The sequence below is a fragment of the Bison bison genome, unplaced genomic scaffold (assembly GCF_000754665.1).
Source record: "Bison bison bison isolate TAMUID 2011002044 unplaced genomic scaffold, Bison_UMD1.0 scf7180017864371, whole genome shotgun sequence".
In the NCBI taxonomy this organism is placed as follows: Eukaryota; Metazoa; Chordata; class Mammalia; order Artiodactyla; family Bovidae; genus Bison; species Bison bison.
Genome location: NW_011494943.1, coordinates 6,185,876 through 6,206,555, shown reverse-complemented (window position 1 = coordinate 6,206,555; position 20,680 = coordinate 6,185,876). Strand labels below are relative to the sequence as shown.

Genomic DNA, 20,680 nt, shown 5'->3' with positions numbered 1-20,680 from the left:
GGGGGAAAGGGCGACGCGGGAAGAGGCTGCGGAGAGAGTGTGGGGTGGGTGGGGTGTGGGGTCTGGAGGCGCGCGGAGCGAGGCGAGCTGGGAGGCGGGAAAGGGCGGTGCGGGGACTTGGGGCGCCGGGTCGCGGACTCACCTCCTGGTAACTCTCATCGCGGGGCCTGAAGGTGCTGTCCACCGGCTGCAAGCGCAAGCCGAGGTGCGGGACGCTGTGCACCCACACCACCCACCAGGGCGCGATGTACTCCACGCGCGCCGCCGGCATGGCTCAGCCCGAGTGCGCCCGCCTGCCGGTCGGTCCGGGACGCGCGCCCGCCCCGCCCGGCCCCGCCCAGCCGAGGATAAGGCCCCCGCCCCCCCGAGCGCGGGCCCACCCCACCCCTTCCAGGGCGGCCCCTTGCCCCGGGCTCACCCTGGGGCCACCAGGGGTCACGCCCCAGAACCCGAAGCATTTCTTTGATCTGGAATTTGTCCTGGCCCAAGTCTGGGAGAAAGAGGTGGAAGAAACGAAAACAGCCCCCAGAAGGCTTCTGAATCTGTCTCTTAACAACAGTCTCTGGGTCCCCGCTTGCTCCTTGAAAGAAAAGTTATGACCAAGGTAGACAGCATATTAAAAAGCAGAGACATTACTTTGCCAACAAAGGTCTGTCTAGTTAAAGCTACGGTTTTTCCAGGAGTCATGTATGGATGTGAGAGTTGGGACTATAAAGAAAGCTGAGCGCTGAAGAATTGATGCTTTTGAACTGTGATGTTGGAGAAGACTCTTGAGAGTCCCTTGGACTGCAAGGAGATTCAACCAGTCCATCCTAAAGATCAGTCCTGAATATTCATTGGAAGGGCTGATGCTGAAGCTGAAACTTCAATACTTTGGCCACCTGATGGGAAGAACTGACTCATTGGAAAAGACCCTGATGCTGGGAAAGATTGAAGGCAGAAGGAGAAGGGGATGACTGAGGATGAGATGGTTGGATGGCATCACCGACTCTATGGACATGAGTTTGAGCAAGCTCTGGCAGTTGGTGATGGACAGGGTTTCACATGCTGCAGTCCATGGGGTCGCAAAGAGTCGGACACGACTGAGCAACTGAACTGAACTGGGTCCCTAGGGTTTTGGTCACATCATCAAATCAAGTATATAGACTGTCTGAATGCACCGGCAGTCATGGCGTGAGAAAGGCGAGGCTGACCGTTACTGGCGCTTTTAGAGGGTAGAGGTGGCGCTAGTGGTAAACCCGTCTGCCAATGCAGGAGGCACACAGGAGAAGTAGGTTCAATCCCTGGGTCGGGAGGATCCCCTGGAGAAGGAAATGGTACCCACTCCAGTATTCTTGCCTGGAAAATCCCATGGACAGAGGAGCCTGGCAGGCTACAGTCCATGGGGTCCCAAAGAGTTGGACACGACTGAAGTGACTTAGCATGAACTGACAGATTGCGGACTGGACTGAAGGGACCCAGTCCCTGGGTCACTAGTTCTAAATTCACTCTCATCCGGGATTGAGTGTCCACTCTGTAAACATGGTCTTGCCCTGGGAGCGCCCAGGTCATCTGCCCAAATGATTAACGGGTCCCAGCTGAAAGAAGGAGCTAGTTGGAAGGCCCTGACCTCCCGGGGGAGAGAACCTGGAGCCTGGGGGAGGGGAGGGAGCCTGGGAGCGCCAGGATGGGCTAGACCTCCCAGGGAGACACAAATTAACCAAGGGCCTACTAGGTGCCAGACGTTGTTCTGTCGAGAACAAAAGCTGATGGAAAGTCTGGCTGGGCGGGGATTGTGGTTTAGCAGCAGGTGGTAGCTGTGCCCACAGAAGAACAGGCGCTAGCTCAGCGGTGCTCTGGAGGAAGGCAGAGCAGGGTCAGAGCATCGGGATGCCGGGGTGGGGCTGGGGGTGGGTGGGGGTGTGCAGTCCCAGGTCCAACAGAGCCTCGCAGGCAGAAATGGGCTGCGGTCCCAGGACCCAAACAGCGTTCTGTGATTGCAGGATGCACGGGGCCAGAAGGAGAGCGTAAGTCTTGGGACAGGGTCCAGGGCTGGGTAAAGGGCTGTCTGAGGTCAGTGAAGTAGGGGAGTGAAGGGGGGTCCTGAGATCAGGCTTGAGTTGCTGGCAGTCTGATCAGTGGTAGTGTGGGGTGGGGGTGAGGTGTTTGAGGTGGGGAGACCTCTAGGTTTCTGGCTTGGGGAACCAGTGGATGAAGGTGAAACTCCATGGGTGACCCGCACTGACTGCTAGGGGAGTACAGTACACACCCCTTCCCTTATTAGAGATCCAGGACTGGGAGACGGAGCCCTGTTTAGTAGTTGAGACTTCTCTCTCCTCCAGGTCACAGTCCTGGTCAAGGTTCCCAGAACTGCAGCCATCCATCTTCGACGCTGGGGAGCACCGTTCCTGTCATTGGGATTTCCTTTCATTAATTCAACAAACTTTGAGCACCTTCTCTGCTCTAGGGGATACACTGATGAGCAAAACACACATTCCTGCCTGCATGGGGTCTGGTTTAAACGTGAGGGGAGGCAGCCTTTATCCCACACAGTGATTAATTACAAACCCCACCCCACCCCCAAGTGCCCTCCAGAGCCCAGCATTGGTTTGTAAAATGGGACTAAATCTGGGGTGCAAGGACATTTCCTGAAAAATGACAGGAGGTGAGAGCTGAAGGATGTGAAGGAGTTAACTCAGGGCATCCTGGGAAGAAGGCTGGACTCTTGAGCACGGGGACAGTACATGGTGAGATCAGGGCCCAAGGACCGCAGGGCACAGAGGGATCAATCAGTGAGTCCAAACTCAACCAGGGGAGTGACAAGGAGATGCTGGAAAACTCCCATGGCTGCTGCCAAGGACTGGGGTGCAAGAGGGAACTGGGGTTGGGGGGCTGAGAATCTTTTCTCTGGACTGCAGTGGTGGTTCCATAGCGGTACAAAACACAGAACTGGATACCAAGAAGGGTGAATTTCACTGTAAATTGCATCTCAGCTAGCCTTGCTTTATAGTTTTTTTAAAAAAAGAGAAAGAAGCTGGCAAGGTGGGCCAGTACGGCCCCATGGACCCTAGCAAGGGATCTGGTCTTGAACCAGCCATGCTGGCCGCTGAGGAAGGCGGACACCTGGAGCGATTTTGGAGGGCCCTTGGCACTCAGCAGCGTGACCTCACAGGCCGGGACCTCCGGGATAGGCACTGCCTGGTGCCACAGACACGGTCCCCCCCTCCCCGGGCTGCAGCTGCTGCTCCTGGCCTCCCTGACCCGGAAGTTAGGAGGATTTGCTGTTCCTGTAGAAGATTAGAGTCGCAACTGTGAACTCCAAGTGCCGTAGGGGAGAGGGGTGGGGGAGGGGTCTGCCTCCCTGTGAGTGGCAGAGAGTGAGCCCACCTGTCCTGAGCGGGGGCTGGGCCCAGAGCGGGGGCGGGCGGTGGAAGGGGGGCCTGCACCCCACCCTTGGTGCTGACAGCAGAAGCTGGCCCTCAGGCCATCACCACAGCCTCGGGGTGCATCCTGAACACAAACCTGCTTGGCCAGTCTGCACCAGCAGACCAGAGGCCTCCAGAGAAGCGGCACTGCAGAAAGGAAGCGTGAGCCCACCCGGGGACTCGTTCCTGGGTTGACCAGCCCTCCTGCCCACCCCACTCCCCATTTACCTAGTGTGGCCAGAACCAGCTCACCCAAGCTGTGGGCTGACCTCAGCAGGGCAGTGGTGGGCCCTGGGCACCCGAGGGCTCCAGCACACAGCGATGCCTCAAGCCAACTCACACAGAATCTCTGGATTCAGCCCTGGCCACCTCGGAGTGAATTTTTACAGAGGACCCCAAGTGGCTGGGAGGCAGAGGCCAGGGCTGGGACCCACAGCGTGAAAGGATGCCTTCTCTAGACAAATGCCGGCGGGGCTTGTATCCTAGGAGCTGGGGCTGGTCTCTGCACAATGCGCGGGGACAAAGGGAGCCCAAGCGGTAAACCCGCCCTCTTCCTGGGAAGCTGGGATGGTGAAAGGGCTGGCAAGACCGGGAGCCGCTGAAGGCGCCCCATCTGGGTTTGGTCACAACCAGAGCCCCGGAGGGCACTTCTCCCAGAAGAACACAAAACACACGCTTCACTACCTCACATGCTGCAGAATTCCCAGGAGAGAAACCGCCAGGCATCTCAGGCACTTGGCCCCTTAGATGTTATCAACGTAAACCCGGTCCAGATCGTCTCTGGCCTCCTGCCCTCACTTGCCGGACTCTGGCGCCACCTTGTGGCCCGCCCGGAACACCACGCCAAGAAAGGCCCTCAGTTTTATTTTAGCTCAGGACTCTAAAACCACTGGAGAAGGGGCTCTTGCCATAAACTGACGGGAACTGGGGCAGAGTGCTGGGGAAAGCAGGCCGGCAACCACCACTCGGCAGCCCGAGACGGCGCCTGTGGCGGGAATACCTCCTTGCCAACGGCTGAGGCGTCCACAGGACCCATGAGGGCACCTGCAGAATCTTATCAGGCTCAGTGTTTTCTCTGCTTAAAACGTGTGCCTGAAGCATGTGGCCCTCCTCCTCTGGGGGCAGAGGATGAGGGTCCTCTCACTGAGGCAGGAGGGGGTGTGGAGGTGAACTGCCCTGCCAACTGGCAGACACCCACCAACCACAGGGGACCCACAGCCCTTGCTGAAGGCGATCCTGCCTGAGTCCCTTCTGTGCTTGACTGTTCCCCTGGCGACTCTGACACCAAGATGCGCAGACAGATGCGTACGGAGCCCTCACAGGGACTGGGAACCGTGCAGGTGAGGTGAGGCAGTGACAGAACTCAAAAATAAACCTCTGAAACGTAATCAAAGTTTGACAAGGATGGGACCACCATCAGCAGGCTACGGTCCATGTGGTCGCAGAGCTGGACACAACTGACGCAACTTGCCACGCATGGAAAAAGCACGTGAAAAATCAGGACCAGCAAGCCAGCAGGGAGTGGAGCCAGGCCTGGCTGGGACCTCAGCTGCCACACGACCTGGACCTTCACACGCCGGAGCCAGCAGGCATGTTCCACCCTCACAGCCACTGCTCCACTGCCTGGGGTCCGGGGTCCGATTTCCGGCTCCTCCCTTTAAGCGTCTTCTGGACTTCACATCGGTCTCTTGGCTCCCAGGGCTTCTGTCGCTGGGCTGACACCCGCTCACCTCCATTCTCAGCTCCTTCTTGGAAACTCTCACCTAAACAGTCCTTCCAGCTGCGCTCATCTGGTGACCAGCTGGCACCACTCCTGAGCTCTACTTAGTAAACACACAGGAATGACTTTTCTTTTCTGTGCCTGAGAACCCAGGTCTGGAGGAGGAATAAAAAATTCCACACACCCACCTGTGCATGTGGTTAGTGGGTGTCTGCCAGTTGGCAGGGCAGTTCGCCTCCACACCCCCTCCTGCCTCAGTGACAGGACCCCATCCTTTCCCCCCAGAGGAGGGGGGCCACGTGCTTCAAGCACACATTTTAAGCAGAAAACAGAGTCTGATACTATTCCACAGGTGCCCGGCACAGGTCCTGTGGGACGCCTCAGCCTCCAGCCCTTGGCACAGAGGCATCCCCACCACAGCCCGCTTTCGGGCTGCCGAGTGGCGGTCGCCAGCCTGCCTTCCCAGCACTCTGCCTCCATTCCCATCAGTCTAAGGGAAGGGCCCCTCCTCCAGTGGCGCCACATTTCAACATGGCAGAAACAAAAGCCGTCCACATCCCGAGAATTCTGAGGAAAAGCCGGCTTCATTTACTCCCACTTCTGAGAAGGCTGATCAACTCCTTTGAATTATCATTTTTATCACCGGGGAGCTTATTTTACTTTAGTGACTTTTAAATCTCAGGAGTGGAGACTGGCTTTATTTCCATCAGTATCTGACTTCTTTAACTGCCTATTACTCCTTACTTTCAAAATTAAGACTTAAAAAAACAGATGGCTTAACTGACCCCTGGGAGGGATCACAGCCCAAGATTGGGGAGGTAACGAGGCAGCAGCCACGACCCCTGCGCTATTCCCGCCAGAAGCCATCAGCAAGTTAGCACCCACCCACCCCTGTTCTCAAAGACAAAGGCCATTCTGAGAATTTTAAAAATTTTAATACAGTTCAAAGCAGCATGCGTGGTTCATTTCAGCTCCTTCACCGCCAAACCTAGAGGCAAAGACACAGAAACGTGAGCCAATCAAACGACTCGTCCGAGTCACTGCTGCCTGTCTGGATCTGGCACTTGGGCTAAAGAGGGCTCACAGAGCTCAGAAATTAAGCCCACCAGGAAGGTCTGCGTCAAACATTAAGTCAGTGTTTGATAATAAAAACGCAGGTAACTCTCACCCAGGCAGCGGCGCTGGTGACCTGTACTGTGAGGACGTGGCCCGTGGAACCCTGGCTGGGCTCTGAGCGCCCAGCTGCTCTGCTGAGCCTTCCACCACCAGGATGGCCCCTCTGCTTAATCCACCTGCATCGTCTGCTGTATTCAGTAAGTTTCTCAATCAGTGAGAAGGGGGGCCATCAATCCCAGCACCTCCCTACCCTGCAGGGCCATGGTGAGGATGAAATGAGTGGCCCAGGGAGTGAGCGCCAGCTGGCACAATGCTGTATTAGAAAGGCATGGCTCCCTCTGGGTCTGACTTCTGAGAACCGCCTACGTGACACCACCGGCAGGAGCAGACAGTTAGACAAAGCACAGAAGGGACTCTCCTAATTCTGGAGAGAAGTTGGGAAACATGCCCGCTGACACGGCCCCCCCCCCGCCGCGGGCCATCCGCACCCTCCTCCGTGGCTTCCAGCTACTCACCGGGGGGCAGGGACTGCTTCAGCTTCTCTGCCTTCTCTTTGTCTGTGATGACCAAGGTGTAAAGGTATCTGCTGCATCGAACTTTAAACTTCACATTATCCTTGTTTTTCTTGATCTTGACGGCTACCAGAGACCAGAGCAGTAGTAAGACTGTGTCACAGGAGAGACGTTGCACAGTCCACCTGCTGTCTGCTGCTTCTGCACAAAGCAGCACCCGTGACCGCTGTGCTCCCCTCCCTCGCGGTCCCTCTGATCAAGCAGAAAATAAGATCCCCCACCCTCCTCTGACCTCACTGTCAGAAATCTACATTTCCCTTGTATCAATACTCTAGAACCTGAGTTAAGGTCTGTATTTGTAACACAAGTAGCATCTGGCACAGTGATACACTCCAGACCATCCAGTATCCACCTTATATGGCTTTAAAATTCTCTATCAGGACCACAGCTTGGACAATAAAGAGCCCCAAGTGTGCCCCAAGCTCAACAGCGTGCAGTTTGAAATTTAGCCAACAATCTGATTATGTACAAGCGTCAATGCGTTTCTATGAGGCCAGGAGCTACTCTGCAGGCGGGAAGACAGCCCCTTCCAGGTGACTCATGTCTGGCACCCATCAAACTGCTCGTTCTGACTCCCATGGCGCAGGCTGACCTAGCCACATGACACGCAACTCCATCTCTGCCAGTAACTGCTGAAGGGGTCGGGCATGTCACAGGAAGCAAAACTGTGCCCGAACCTGCCCAAGGCACCGGCTGCCTCAGCTCACACTCTAATATATTCATCAGAACTGTGGAAGTTTATTCAAACCAACCTATCCTGCTATCTTAACATTCCTCTCAAAGCTGAATAGACTGCTGTCCCTAGCAGCTGCCGTACACCTATAAACTGAACTCTCACAAGGTCAGACTAAGCAACTCTTAAAATGTTTACTCAACAACATATGATTCAGTAATTGTATTTACAGGAATATACTCAAAAGAACTGAAAGCAACAACAAGAGAGATTTTACATCAAAACTCACAGCAACATTATTCACAAGAGCCAAAGGCAGAAACCACCCAAATGTCCACGTTACGCTAAATGAACTAAGGTGGTCATGAAAGGACAAGTATTGCACGATCTCACTTATGTGAGGTACTGACAGTGGTCAGAGCAGAAGAGACAGCAGTAGAGACACAAGGACGGTGGTTGCCAGGGGCTGCAGGGAGAGTCACAGGCCAGCACTGGCCCAAGGCCTGTGAGGAGCCAGGCTGCCCGGGAGGAGGTGGGCGATGGGTGGAACCCATCTCCCCAAGCCCGTGGAAAAACCGGTCCCTGGTGTAAAATGGCTGGGGGCTCTTGGTTAATGGGTTACAGGGTTTTAGTTTTGCAAGATGAGAATTTCTCACAAAGCATGGCTGCCCTACAGTGTGAATACAAACCCAGTACATGCACTGCACACCCCCAAATGGTGAACTCTGCGTTGTTTATGTTACAATTACAGCCATGAAGACAATTTAAGTTTATCCAAAAAAGACTTCCTGGGCACCTTATAATATCCAGGGGAACCTGACCCCTCCTTTCACAGGTCACATTTTAACAGCAATGCAAAGCAGTCTGATGGATCTGGTGTCATCTCTTCACTGTGCTAAAATTCTCTACCAGGTCATCTGATCTGATCCTGACACCAATCCTGTGAGACAGGAATGACCACCCCCTCTTCTACAGAGGAAATGGTGGGGTCAGAGTTACCCACTTGGAGAGCTGGCCTCTGAACCCAGTAAGTGACCGCAAATTCCCGGGTCTGGACTAAAGCTGACCTGATAAAGTTTCTCTTTGCACGTGACTGAAATAAAAAAATACAAGCACGTGGTCACCTGCAGCTCCCACAGTACCTGTTACAGGTAACGGGGACACAACTACAATTCTCCTCGCCCCCCACAAATCCCCAAAAGGCTCTGCAGTGAGCCAGCGCTGCGCCCCACCACTGAGACAGGGCATCAGAGACCTCAGGGCCGTAGCCCACCTGAATCCGTCCGGCCAAGAGCACTCTGCTTGCACAAGTTACCCAGCTCCCTTTAGGACGCATCTGGGAAGGGAGGGAAACTGCAAGCAGCAGCCCAAAAGAGACGTGTTAAAGCTGCACGACACCCCAGTCCAAACCCAGTGCTGACCACCAGCTCCCCAAACCCCCTCCAAAGAGACGAGAGAACTCCCTCTCACAGTCAGGGTAAAGAGAGAACACGCGGGCAGCTGGGGCTGGCACGTGTCGATCAAAGCCTTGCCGCTTTGTGTGTCTCCTATCAGTGACCCTTCCCCTTCGCTTATAAACCTGGACACCAATACACGGAGAAGAAAAATGATGTAGTTCATTGTGACAGAGCTTGTCCTCGGCCCAGAACCCAACACCCGCACTGACTCCGAGTTTGTGAAACCTGAGTTTCCCGACGTCCCCCCAGCAGGAACCTCCACTGTCCCCCGGAGTTTGCGCAAACTCCTGTCTACTAGGTCGGTGATGCTATCTAACCCTCTCATCCTCTGCCGTCGCCTCCTTTTGCCTTCAGTCTTTCCCAGAACCGGGGTCTTTTCCAACGAGTCAGCTCTTCACATCCGTTCACAGTACCCAACACACACCAGGAAACAAAAAACCCCTGGGGACCCTCCTCAAGGAAGGAAGAGAACACACCCCGGACCAAGCGCCTTGTCTTATGGGAGACAGGCTGAGACCCCCGAACCTCGACAGCAGACGAGGGCAGAAGCGGCCGCCCGGCGCCCGCCAGCCATTCCGGGGGCTTCCGGGAGCCCGCGATCGCCGCCTCCCGTCCAGGGCGCCCACTTACACTTGGCGTCCTTGCGGCGGGCTGTGAGCAGAAAGTCCTTGATTTCCTCAATTTTGCGAGGCTGCAACAGAGAGCGGAGGCAATCAGCCGCTGAGACGCATCTGCTGGGGTGCCCAACCCCGGCAGCCCCTTTGAGGCCCCTGAAGACCCTCGCAGACACCGTCCTGCCTGCGCCCCCCGGGGAGAGCCCCAAGTGGGGGTCGTACTCACCATAGCGACGAGGCGCGGGGCGCGCGGCCGGAACCTGCAGGGAAGACAAGCGTTGGCGGCGTCAACGGGGGCGCGGGCACTGGCGGCGGCCCTGCCTCCCCGCCCCGTGCCCCCGAAATGCCGGCCCCATCGCACCCCACCCTCCCCCCGCAACACCTTCAACCCAGGACTGGGGTCCTCAGATAACACCCGGCGAGGATGACCACAGATTACTACCCCATTCCCCACGTACGGAACTAGAGACTCACGTCAAAGGGCGAGAAGCGAAGAGAGCGGAAAAGGAAGGGACTTCCGCTTCCGGGCAATTAAACCGTGCCCCAGAGGAAGCTGGATACGGTGTCTGCAGAGGGTCAAGAAACCACACAGGCGTTTGCCCTTCACATGACTGCTTCTCTGCCCTCTTCTGGCCTAGATTAACAGTGCAGCTTCCTGAACGCAGCGGGCCGCCTCCCTGCCCCGACTCTTGACTGACTATTCCTCCGCCCAAATCCCTCCTTGCCTTTGTTAGGTTTTATTTCAGACCCAGTTTGAAGACCTGTGTTAGGACTTATTATCAACTACTTTCATTAGGCCTTTGTGTTAAATGGCAACCCACTCCAGTGTTCTTACCTGGAGAATCCCAGGGACGGGGGAGCCTGGTGGGCTGCCGTCTATGGGGTCGCACAGAGTCAGACACTACTGAAGCGACTTAGCAGCAGCAGCAGCACTTGGGCATCTAGGCAGAGATGTTTTTCATTTAAATGAAGGGTTGTTGTTCTCCTGTCATGTCCGACTTTTTGCAACCTCATGAGCATGCACACCAGGCTCTGCTGTCCTCGACTATCTCCCGGCTGCTGCTGCTGCTGCTAAGTCGCTTCAGTTGTGTCCGACTCTGTGCGACGCCATAGACGGCAGCCCACCAGGCTCCCCCGTCCCTGGGATTCTCCAGGCAAGAACACTGGAGTGGGTTGCCATTTCCTTCTCCAATGCAGGAAAGTGAAAGTGAAGTCGCTCAGTCGTGTCCGATTCTTAGCGACCCCATGGACTGCAGCCTACCAGGCTCCTCCGTCCATGGAGTTTTCCAGGCAAGAGTATTGGAGTGGGGTGCCATTGCCTTCTCCAGAGTTTGGGCAAATTCATGTCTATTAAGTCGGTGATGGTATCTATCTAACCATCTCATCCTCTGCTGCCTCCTCCTTTTGCCTTCAATCTGTCGCAGCATCAGGATCTTTTCCAATGACTCAGCTCTTCACATCAGGTGGCCAAAGTATTGGAGCTGCAGCTTCAGCATCACCTTCCAATGAATATTCAGGTTGAAGGGACTCTCCTATGTATATTTTAGAAACTCTTTCTAGGAAAGTGAAAGTGAAGTCACTCAGTTGTGTCTGACTCTTTGTGACCCCATGGACTGTAGCCTGCCAGGCTCCTTCTGTCCATGGAATTTCCCAGGCAAGAATACTGGAGTGGATTGCCATTTCCTTCTCCAGGAGATCTTCCTGACCTAGGAATTGAAATCACAGCTCCTGCATTGGTAGGCTGGTTCTTTACCACTGAACTGCCTGGGAAGTCCATTTAAGAACTGGTACCATTGGGAATTCCCTGGTGGTCCAGTGGTTAAGACTGCACTTCCACTGCAGGGGATGTGGGTTAGACCCCCCTGGTCAAGGAACTACGATCCCACTTGCTGGTGGAGCAGCAATAAATGAATAATTGGAACTACAAAAGCAAGTTAAAACCTAGAATAGCTGACCTCTGTGGAATACTCCTTGGGCAGCCCCTGCCTTAAGCACTTCACCCACAGGGCCTCTGTGACCCTCGGGTGTGCTGGTGAGGGGTGGCCTGGTCATTTACCCCAGTCTTACCCAGGGGAGAATGAAGGCTTGTCAGTTGCTGGGAGAGGTGACATCAAGACTCGAACACACACTCCCAGACTCCTGACCGCTTCCTCCGGAGGCTGTGTGTGCACCTGCAAAACACTGGCAGCTCTGGGAAGGCAGCATTCTCTCTGCCCCTTTGCTCCCTCACAGCCTCCATCCCATCCTTGGCAGTTTATTTTCTCGGCACAAATTTACCCTCAGCTCTTACAGAACTGGCAGGCTCCGGGAAGCCTGAGGTTATCGATTTTATTTTTATCCTCCACTTTAATTTTATTTTTAACCTCCTTACAAATGTCTACATTTTATTATATTTGTTTCTCCCCTCCCATTTAATAACTGCACATCAGAATGTAATTGCCCTGTGGGCCTTATTACAGAGCAACCCACCTGAAGAGAAGGAGTCCTTTACCATGAACCTCACTTTGAACTCACCTCCCTCCCTCCTCGCTTTCCTCCCATTAGACGAGCCCAGGTTGAGCATCTTCCTAGAGATGCTGGAGATACAAGGAAAGATAAACCTGCAGTTCTTGCCCCTGGGAGATCGCGAGATCCTCTAATTGTGCTGGAGAGCCTTTTAAAAGAAGCCAGACTGTATTTCTGTGACTACAGATGCATCTGGGTGTTAACCATGTGAAAGGCTAATTGGTAGGGGCTTAATTTGAGATTATCTGAAGGTCAGGATGCCTCAGGTCTGAACTGAGAAGGTGAAACTGTTAGTTGCTCAGTGTCGTGTCCGCCTCTGTTCGACCCCATGGACTGTAGCGCCCCAGGCTCCTCTGTTCATGGGATTCTCCAGCAAGAATACTGGAGTGGGTTGCCATTTCCTCCTCCAGGGGACCTTCCTGACCCAGGGATCCAACCCAGGTATCCCTCATTGCAGGCAGATTCTTTTCTGTCTGAGCCACCAGGGACCCGAGAAAGACACTCTCAGATCCACCAGGCTGACCTGACAGCCCCCTCCGTCTCGCACTGCTGCCTTTCTGGGCTTTTCTCCCCTACTACTCGGGCAGAATCACTGGCCTTTTCAGCCCAGCCAGCGGGTTTCCCATGCGCACTTCCCGACTCCAGGCGTCTGCCTGGGTCCTCCCCTCTGATACTAAGTCCTGCTCATCCTCAGCGCTCAGCTCTCCCCCTCCTCCGGGCGGGACCCTGCATCTCTGCCTCCTGTCACCCGTCACTCGTGTGGTAGATACTCCCACGCGCCTCTGCATAGACTGTGCGGCAGTGTTAAACTTTTCATACATCTGCACCAATTTTCAAAAATTTTTAATAAAGGCAAGAATGAGGTTCTGCATGCTGCTGATAACTCTCCAAAGGCAGTGCTCATAAAGCTACAGAGTCGCTCAGAGCTGCCATGGATGATCCTTAAGACGGACGCAGCATCCATCTAGATCACTCACTATATGAAGGGTGGGTGGATTGATGGGGGTGGTTGGATGAATGAATGATGGGATGTCGAGAGGGATGGAGAGCTAGGGAAGGGGAAAAGGGAGGACAGAAGGGAGCATCAATGTGGACAAAGCAAAGCCCAGCACATAGTAGGTCCATGGAATATTTGTTGGATGAATGCCCGGTGCTGCTCCCCTCCACAGGACCTGCAGGACAGGCACGGGGGCAGGGAGAGGGGCTGAACCCCGCTACCCCACCCTCACACTTTTTAAATAATAAATATCGCAGTGAAACTGCGCAATTCAGATTGGGACTTGAGCCCATGGTCTTTTTAAAATTAAATGTAACTAATTCTATTTTTGGCTGCACTGGGTCTTCGTTGCTGCTTGGGCTTTTCTCTAGCTGCGGTGAGCAGGGCTGTCCTCTAGCTGCGATGCTCAGGCTGCTCACTGGGCGGCTTCTCTGCTGTGGAGCACAAGGTCTAGAGTGTGGGCTCAGTAGTTGTGGCCCTTGGACTTAGTTGCCCCGCGGCACGTGGGATCTTCCCGGACCCGTGTCCCCTGCACTGGCAGGCAGGTTCCTAACCGCTGGACCACCAGGGAAGTCCCTGACCTCCCTGTTGGCAGCAACCTCAGAGACAGATGTTCAGCCTCTTGAATTGCCTAAGAAAAGACCATAAATGTCCAGTAACACACAGACACCTGTATTCAAGTACCAAAGGCTTTTTCCAGCTTCCCAAGGGGGGCAAATAGTGATATCAGCTGCCACCACTGAAAGTGGAAGCTGGGAGCCTGGAGGGAACGCTCCCTCGTTCACGAGAGGGTGGGCCCCACGGGAAACAGTGGGAACGAGAGCCAAAGCCCCGGTCTTGGGAGACGGCCTGTGTCGCTGGGTGGAGCCCGGGATGCTGCATTCGACAGACACCTGCCTGGTGATGCCGATACTCTGAACTCTGCGAGGGGCCCAGGGAGGACCTCGGAGGAGATGAAGGCCCCTGGATTTAAGAGCCTGGCCCAGGTTGCTGTTACCGAGTCACTCTGGCCATGAAGCGTGGAGGATGGGTTGGAACGACCAAGACGGTGGCTGTGAGAATGAGGAGGGCTACTGTCAGTGTCCAAGGGCCAGGGAGGAGGGTCTCAGCCAGGGGGGTGGCCGTTTGGTCAGAAGGCTGGAGGTGGACGGAGGGCGTGTCCAGAGCTGCAGGAAGCCTTCACTTCTCTCCTTGCTGCCACACGCCACCCCCGCCCCAATCATCCTGCCAGCCTCAGGGCTCCTCGACCCTGCCCCAGCGGGCCAGGCACACAGCTTCCACCCCTAGTGGGGTCTGGCCACCCCTGAGGGCTGCCCAATTTAGATGCCTGTGCAGCTTCCAGGGCACATCGGAAGGAGATCTGGACTGGCCAAGAAATCAGCACAGACCTCACGGTGGGCAGAGGCCCTTATGACACATGGTGTGATCTGAAGGCCTGAAAGACCTTCCCAGGCCTCATTCCGTTCATTCAAATTGCGTTTAATGGGGCTTCCCTGGTAGCTCAGTGATAAAGAATCTGCCTGTCAATGCAGAAGCCGTAGGAGGCATGGGTTCAATTCCTGGGTTGGGAAGATCCCCCGGAGAAGGGAATGACAACCCACTCCGGTATTCTTGCCTGGGAAATCCCATGGACAGAGGAGCCTGGGGGGACTACAGTCCATGGGATCTCAAAGAGTTGGACACGACTGAGCAACTGAGCACGCATGCGCGAACTCTTCTTCCGCGCCAGGCTCTGGAATAACCAGGCTGTTGGGGTTTGGTGTTTCATTCAACCTGAGTCCCTAACAGCAAGGGCTGTGCCCGCAGGCATGACGGTCCTCCTGGGGGTGCCCGTGGGGTAGTTCATGGTTTCTGTTAGAGCCGGGAGACAGGAGGAGGTTGGGGGGGCGCTCCCCAAAAGGCCGTTCCCACTCGGTGCTGCTCTGCAAGGCTGGGCTTGTCCACGGCAGACATCATGCTGCAAAAACCCGTGCCTGCTTCCAGTCTCGTCTCCTTCGCTTGTTCTAAAGCAAGGAGTGGGGGGGGGGGGGGGGGGCGGGGGGGGGGGGCGGAATCACTACCTCCCTCTCCTCTCTCACGGGGCTGCTGTGAAGCCCCAGTGGCTCAGTGAGAATCAGAACCATCTTGCTTGCCTCCCTCCATCGGAAAATCGCCGCCCAGCCCTGGGTGTAGTTCCCACCAGTGGCCACACGAGGGTGCTGAGGCCGTGACTGGAAATGGAAAGGGAGGGAACCGGGCGTTTTCTGCCTCGAATCCTAAAACCTCCGGCTGAGAGCACTTACATAAATTAGAGGTAATATTTGTATGGTATTTCATACCTGACGGGGTGCTTTCATATCTACCATCTCATATAATTTCCAAGAGGCCCCCAAGAGGACCATGCCGTCTGCTGCCGGCAGGGCTGGCCTTTAAACCATCCTGGCTGGGGGTTGTTTATTAAACCTGAAAGGGTTTCAGCCCCGGGGGGGAGAGCGTAGGGTGCCTCTGGCTGAATTTGGTTGCTTGGGGAAAGGACGCGGAGGCAGGGAAAGAGGCAGGGTGTGGGCACGGGGCTGGTGCGTTTATGGGGGGTGGGGGCAGCTGTGGACCAGAGATGGCTAAAGGAATGCAGGGTTCTCCCCTCCTCCACCCTCAAAGAGTCCAGGGTAACCTCCGGTCCTCCCGCCCCCAACCCCCTCACCCCCGCCCCGGGATGTAGGTTTAATATTCTCCCCGCTGCTGTGCTAAAAGTCATAAGGCATGGGCCGGTCAGACTGGCACCGGGTTTCTCAAACTCAGACTGCCGACTTTCGGACCAGATCGTTCTGGTTTTGCTGGGGGTGGGGTGGGGGTGGGGAGCAGTTCTGAACAGGTAGCCTGCTCGGTTCTCCCTGGCCTCTACCTGCCAGATGCCGCACCCTCACCACTGTGACAGACAAGAGCATCTCCAGACACTGTCCCGCGTCCCTGGGGAGCAAGAAACATCGCTGCACGTTGAGAGCCCCTGGACCAGAAGGACAAAACCGAGAGGACGTTCTTTATTATAGTGATGTCTGTCCTGCACCTGTGGCCAGGTACCCCTGTGCTCAGGCCGCTGTCTTTGCACCCAGTGGCCACTGCCACTGTAGGTACCCGGCCCTTGCCCTGGGATGCTCGAAGGTCCAGCATCTTCTTCTACTGCTTCTTTGTGGGTCTCTGGCCGGCTGGCAAGGACGGGTGTGGGCATGTAGTCACTCACAAGAGCGCGTGCAGGCCCATCGGCCAGAAGCCCTGACCCTTAGGAATGGCGCTCTCTTCTTCGGCAGCCGGAGGGCCATTTCCAGTGGGAGTCCTCGTGTGGGGACGGGGTCTGGTGAGGGAGTGGGGGAGGCAGGAGGCAGAAAAGGCAGAAAAGGAGCTTGTTGTTAAGGGGCCTTTAAGGGAGCAGACGCCCACCTGCCCAGACAGCTCATTGACTGACTAAATGGATTCAACCCATTTTTAGAGAGCTCCTTCTGTCAGCTCCTTCAGGCGGGTGGTGAAGACACAGAAATAAGATCCAGCCTGCCTCTCTGTCTCCATCTCTGGAAACTCACAGACTAGCAGGAGAGGCACAGATAAGGCAGTCAGTGCTTCTCGTTCACGGTGGGACCAGATGGGGACTGTGGGAGTCTGATCCAGGCTGGGGACAGGCTGGCCTCAGGGAAACCCTCCCGGAGGAAGTTACGATGGTGCCCATTCACAGCTGAGAGAACCCACCCAACACGCTCAGCAGCCTGCCAGCAAGAGCAAACTCTCACTGCTAATATGTTCCAGGGAGGGACAAGAACAGCAATGAGCAATAATAGCAAAAGAAACAATGAGACTGGGTGGCCTCAATCCAGGAGGTCTTCCTGGACGAAGTGCTGTGATAGTATGTGGGCTGCCGTCTATGAGGTTGCACAGAGTCAGACACGACTGAAGCGACTTAGCAGTCCCTGGAGACGGACAGTCTTGGATTGAAATCCTATGTCTGACTGAGAGACCTTGAACCAGTCTCCTGGCATCTCTGAGCCTCAGTCTCTGTTGAGGAGGGATATGAATCCTTCTAAGACTTCCCAGTCCCTGTGCCAAGCGGGTGGAGTCCACACAACTGTCGGCAGAGGAAACCACACCAGCATGTGCTTAGCCCAGCGGCTGGCTCTGGGCCTGTGAGCTGAGTGTGAGTCAAGAATTGCCAATGGGGCTTCCTGGGTGGCTCAGTGGTAGAGAATACGCCTGCCAATGCAGAAGACACGGGTTCGATCCCTGGTCTGGGAAGATCCTACGTGCCATGGAGCTACCAAGCCCGTATGCCACAACTACTGAGCCTGTGCCCCGGAGCCCAGGAGCCACAACTACTGAAGCCGGCGTGCCCTAGACCCCGTGCTCTGCAAGCAGAGAAGCCACCACAGTGAGAAACCTACGCACCGCAACTCGAGGGTAGCCCCGCTCACCACAACGAGAGGAAAGACCCCGCAGCAAGGAAGATCCAGCACAGCCAACAAATCAGAGTTGTCAGTGGATTTGGAGCCCCACAACCCGGAGAAGAGAAGGTGGGCTGGGGCGGCCCCGGACCTGGGTGAGGCAGGACCCCTGGGGAAACCCGCTTGGTGCCCAGAGGGGACCCAGCCAGTTTGACAGATGCCACCTCCTCAATTCCCCTGCCTCCACCCTCCACTTTACACTGTGAACGGCTTCCACGGTGTCCAACCTGCTACCGTAAAAAGGATAGATTAGACAGCGTCCACCAGCAGTGAGGAAAATAATATCAGGGCAGAGGAGAATCCATCTTGAGCGTAAGGGACGAGCGCCCCTCCTATACATCAGCGGGTGCCAGGGGTGAGGGGCACATGAGACAGAGGAAGAAAAAAGGGCACAGTCCCTTCAGAGTAAGGGACGGGGCCCCGGCCGATCGGCTTGTATATATCTTGCATTATGCAGCGGAAGAGAGAAAATCAATAGAGCTGTCAGCGGTGTAATGCATTCAGCATTGCAGACAGTCCCATCTCAGGATGCTCCAGACAGATGCTTCAAAAAAAAAAAGGGGGGAGGGGGAGAAGGACTGCAGGGGTGGGAGACAAACGCCCTGACAGACCAGAGGGAAAGAGGGGGCATGACTGAGGTGCTGCGAAAATTAAAGTCCATAAATCACCAGGCTGGGAGAGCATCCTGGGTGTGACTGACTGGAGACCCTTATCATCAGGGGTGGCAGGGCCTTGGCCCCCTCTGCAAGGTGGGTTTCGTGGTGGGGGAGAGGGGTGAGCACGGGGCCCTCTAGTATTAGCGGTGTTAGTGACAGGGCGGTGGAGGCTGGGCTAGACTGGGGTGTGGGGGTAGGGGAAGCCAGATGCAGTGAATGATAACCTTTGAGCCTCGGGGGGTTGTGGGGGTCCTTTGGGTTGGTGGGGGATCTCCATGGACCTGCCTGCTGGATGCCTGCTTTCCCCTCAACCTCAGAGTCTCTGACCTCCTACCCCTCCTCCCAGGAGCCCCAAGGGCTGCCTGCATCACCCCCTCCTTGGAGGTGACCCCTGTAGGAGCCTGGGCGGTCTGTGTATCCTTCCCAGAACTAGCTGTCTCAGGCGTAGAACTCAGGAGCCCTCTGGATGCTTCCAGACCCTGACCGGAAGCAACACAGCAATGACTGGTTGCCTGTCCCTCCTCCCCCAGTCCTGCCTTCTCTCCACATTTCCCTCTTCTCCTCCCTCCCATCTACCCCCAGAGCACCCCACTAGCCGAACCCCACAAGGTCATGGTCACCCACGGGACCGGAGCAGGGTGGAGTTCCGACCTGGAGGAACCAGACGGCCTGTCTTCACGGTGCCGGGAGTCCGTGGGCGGCAGGCCTCCGGGGGCCCAGTGATCCAGTGTGGCCGCCTCCCCGTCCGGCTCCTCCGTGGCCCCGAGGCAGAGGAGTCCCTGGGGCTCAGCCTGCTCCCGTCTGTCCCGCCCATCATCCCAGCGTCCCCCGCACTCCCTGGTCCCCGGAAGCCCGGCCACGTCTGCAGGCTCAGGTTGGCATCCACAGGCGCAGACGCACCCTGGCCGGTGAGCCTCCCGCGTGCGGGTGAGCCGCGCGCATGCATAGCCGCCCACCCGAGAAACAGGCAGGCCCGAGGCTGCTTCACCGGGTGCCATCGCCCAGGACACGTTCTGCCAATTAAACTGGTGACCGCGTTTCCAGAAGCAATTGCGGAGAGCTGCACTGCCTCCCAAGGTGAGGCGATTAAGGAGAGCGCTCGAGGCCGCCCTGCGGCTGGAAGCCGGGCCCGAGGGGTCAGGGGACCGCGGGGACGTGAGGGCGCCGGAGTGCGTGCGCCAGCGGAGAGGGTCCCGCGCAGGAAGCTGGAGTTGGGAGGAAGGAGAGGAAGCTGGAAGCGGCCGGGGGGGCCCGCACCCCACGCTTCAGAGCCAGAACTGGGTCTCTGTGCCCCTGTCCTTCCTGTCTCCTCTGGTGTGTGCCAGTTTAGAAACAAGATTTGTGTGAATCTAGACTCCATCCCCGGAGAAGGCGATGGCACCCCACTCCAGTACTCTTGCCTAGAAAATCCCATGGACGGAGGAGCCTGGTAGGCTGCAGTCCATGGGGTCACGAAGAGTCAGAGGACTGAGTGACTTCACTTTCACTTTTCACTTTCATGCATTGGAGAAGGAAATGGCAACCCACTCCAGTGTTCTTGCCTGGAGAATCCCAGGGACGGGGGAGCCTGGTGGGCTGCCGTCTCTGGGGTCGCACAGGGTCGGACACGACTGAAGCGACTTAGCAGCAACAGCAGCAGCAGCAGACTCCATCCCAGGGGTCAGGGAGGCGCACTGCCTGCTTGGGAGCAAGGAGGAGCAAACTGACCTGGGTCTCTGCGGTGAGAAACCTTTCCCGGGGTCTCCTCGGCTTCCTTGCAAAGGCTGGGGAGCCGCCAGAGGCCTCCCACGTGGCGAAAATCACAGCACCTTTGGAGCAGGAAGGATGGAGTCAGAAGTGGCCCCAACCAGCCTCCTTCCTGGCTGAGGCCTGGGGAAGGGCGGCCCTGGCTGCTCGTCACGTTCTCCAGTTCTCCAGCTCCAAGACACGACCCTGTCCGCCCTGCCTTCCTTGCACCTCTACCTGCTCTCTGGATCGCCTATAAGGTAACACGGGCTGTTCCCTTTGCTCTGCTCTCATCCTCCCCGTGGGCTTCCCAGGTGGCTCCAGTGGTAAAGAATCCACCTGCCAATGCCGGAGACTCAGGAGATGCAGGTTCGATCCCTGGGTCGGGGAAGATCCCCTGGAGAAGGTTACCCACTCCAGTATCTTGCCTGGAGAATCCCATGGAGAGAGGAGCCTCGTGGGCTACAGTCCATGGGGTGGGGCTGCAGAGTCAGACATGACTGAGCACGGCACATCCCTCCCCGAGAAGTAGCCTGTGGTCTCTGGAAAGTTAACCTCCCAGACGGGGGTGATAGGAAGTGGGGGGAAGGCCGAAGGGCAGTTGGGTCCTCCCAACTCTGCCTCCTTCTTTCCTGTTCAGAGTTTCCCCCTCAGCCCTTGCAGGGCAGACTGCTCTCCTGTTGGTGGAGGAAGGCAGATGCAGCCGGCTTGTGAAGGACAGCAGGTGAGGTCTTTGGGGGAGATCTGGGGGCAGGGCGGGAGTAGGGGGGAAACTCTG

General features: G+C 56.4%; 2 protein-coding genes across 4 annotated transcripts in view; both read right to left on the bottom strand.

The window, feature by feature from the left end:
- Window positions 1-314, bottom strand: part of TTYH2 (tweety family member 2) — a 36,638-nt gene extending 36,324 nt beyond the window's left edge. The window contains exon 1 of the mRNA XM_010856098.1: window positions 143-314. Coding sequence (XP_010854400.1) covers window positions 143-271 — 129 coding nt within the window. The 5' untranslated portion in view covers window positions 272-314. The remainder of the gene's footprint in view (window positions 1-142) is intronic.
- A 5,726-nt stretch (window positions 315-6,040) lies between these two features.
- On the bottom strand, window positions 6,041-10,104 carry RPL38 (ribosomal protein L38). 3 transcript variants are annotated; one of them, XM_010856095.1, is made up of 5 exons: window positions 10,031-10,104; window positions 9,783-9,816; window positions 9,573-9,633; window positions 6,756-6,878; window positions 6,041-6,112 (listed from the first exon to the last, which is right to left on the bottom strand). In XM_010856095.1, the coding sequence occupies exons 2-5, from the start codon at window positions 9,783-9,785 to the stop codon at window positions 6,087-6,089; spliced, it is 213 nt and encodes a 70-aa protein (XP_010854397.1). In that variant the 5' UTR covers window positions 9,786-9,816; window positions 10,031-10,104; the 3' UTR covers window positions 6,041-6,086. The 3 variants fall into 3 exon arrangements, with proteins under 3 accessions (XP_010854397.1, XP_010854398.1, XP_010854399.1); XM_010856096.1 differs by having other exon boundaries at window positions 10,015-10,067; XM_010856097.1 differs by having other exon boundaries at window positions 9,939-10,037.
- Window positions 10,105-20,680: the final 10,576 nt, after the last annotated feature.

Excerpts from the sequence above, each read along its gene's own strand:
- RPL38 (XM_010856095.1), bottom strand. Across the intron at positions 6,879-9,572 it reads CCGCCGCAAGGACGCCAAGT|CCGTCAAGATCAAGAAAAAC; the intron begins GTAAGTGGGCGC and ends GGTCTCTGGTAG. Across the intron at positions 6,113-6,755 it reads GAAGCAGTCCCTGCCCCCCG|GTTTGGCGGTGAAGGAGCTG; the intron begins GTGAGTAGCTGG and ends CTTTGCCTCTAG.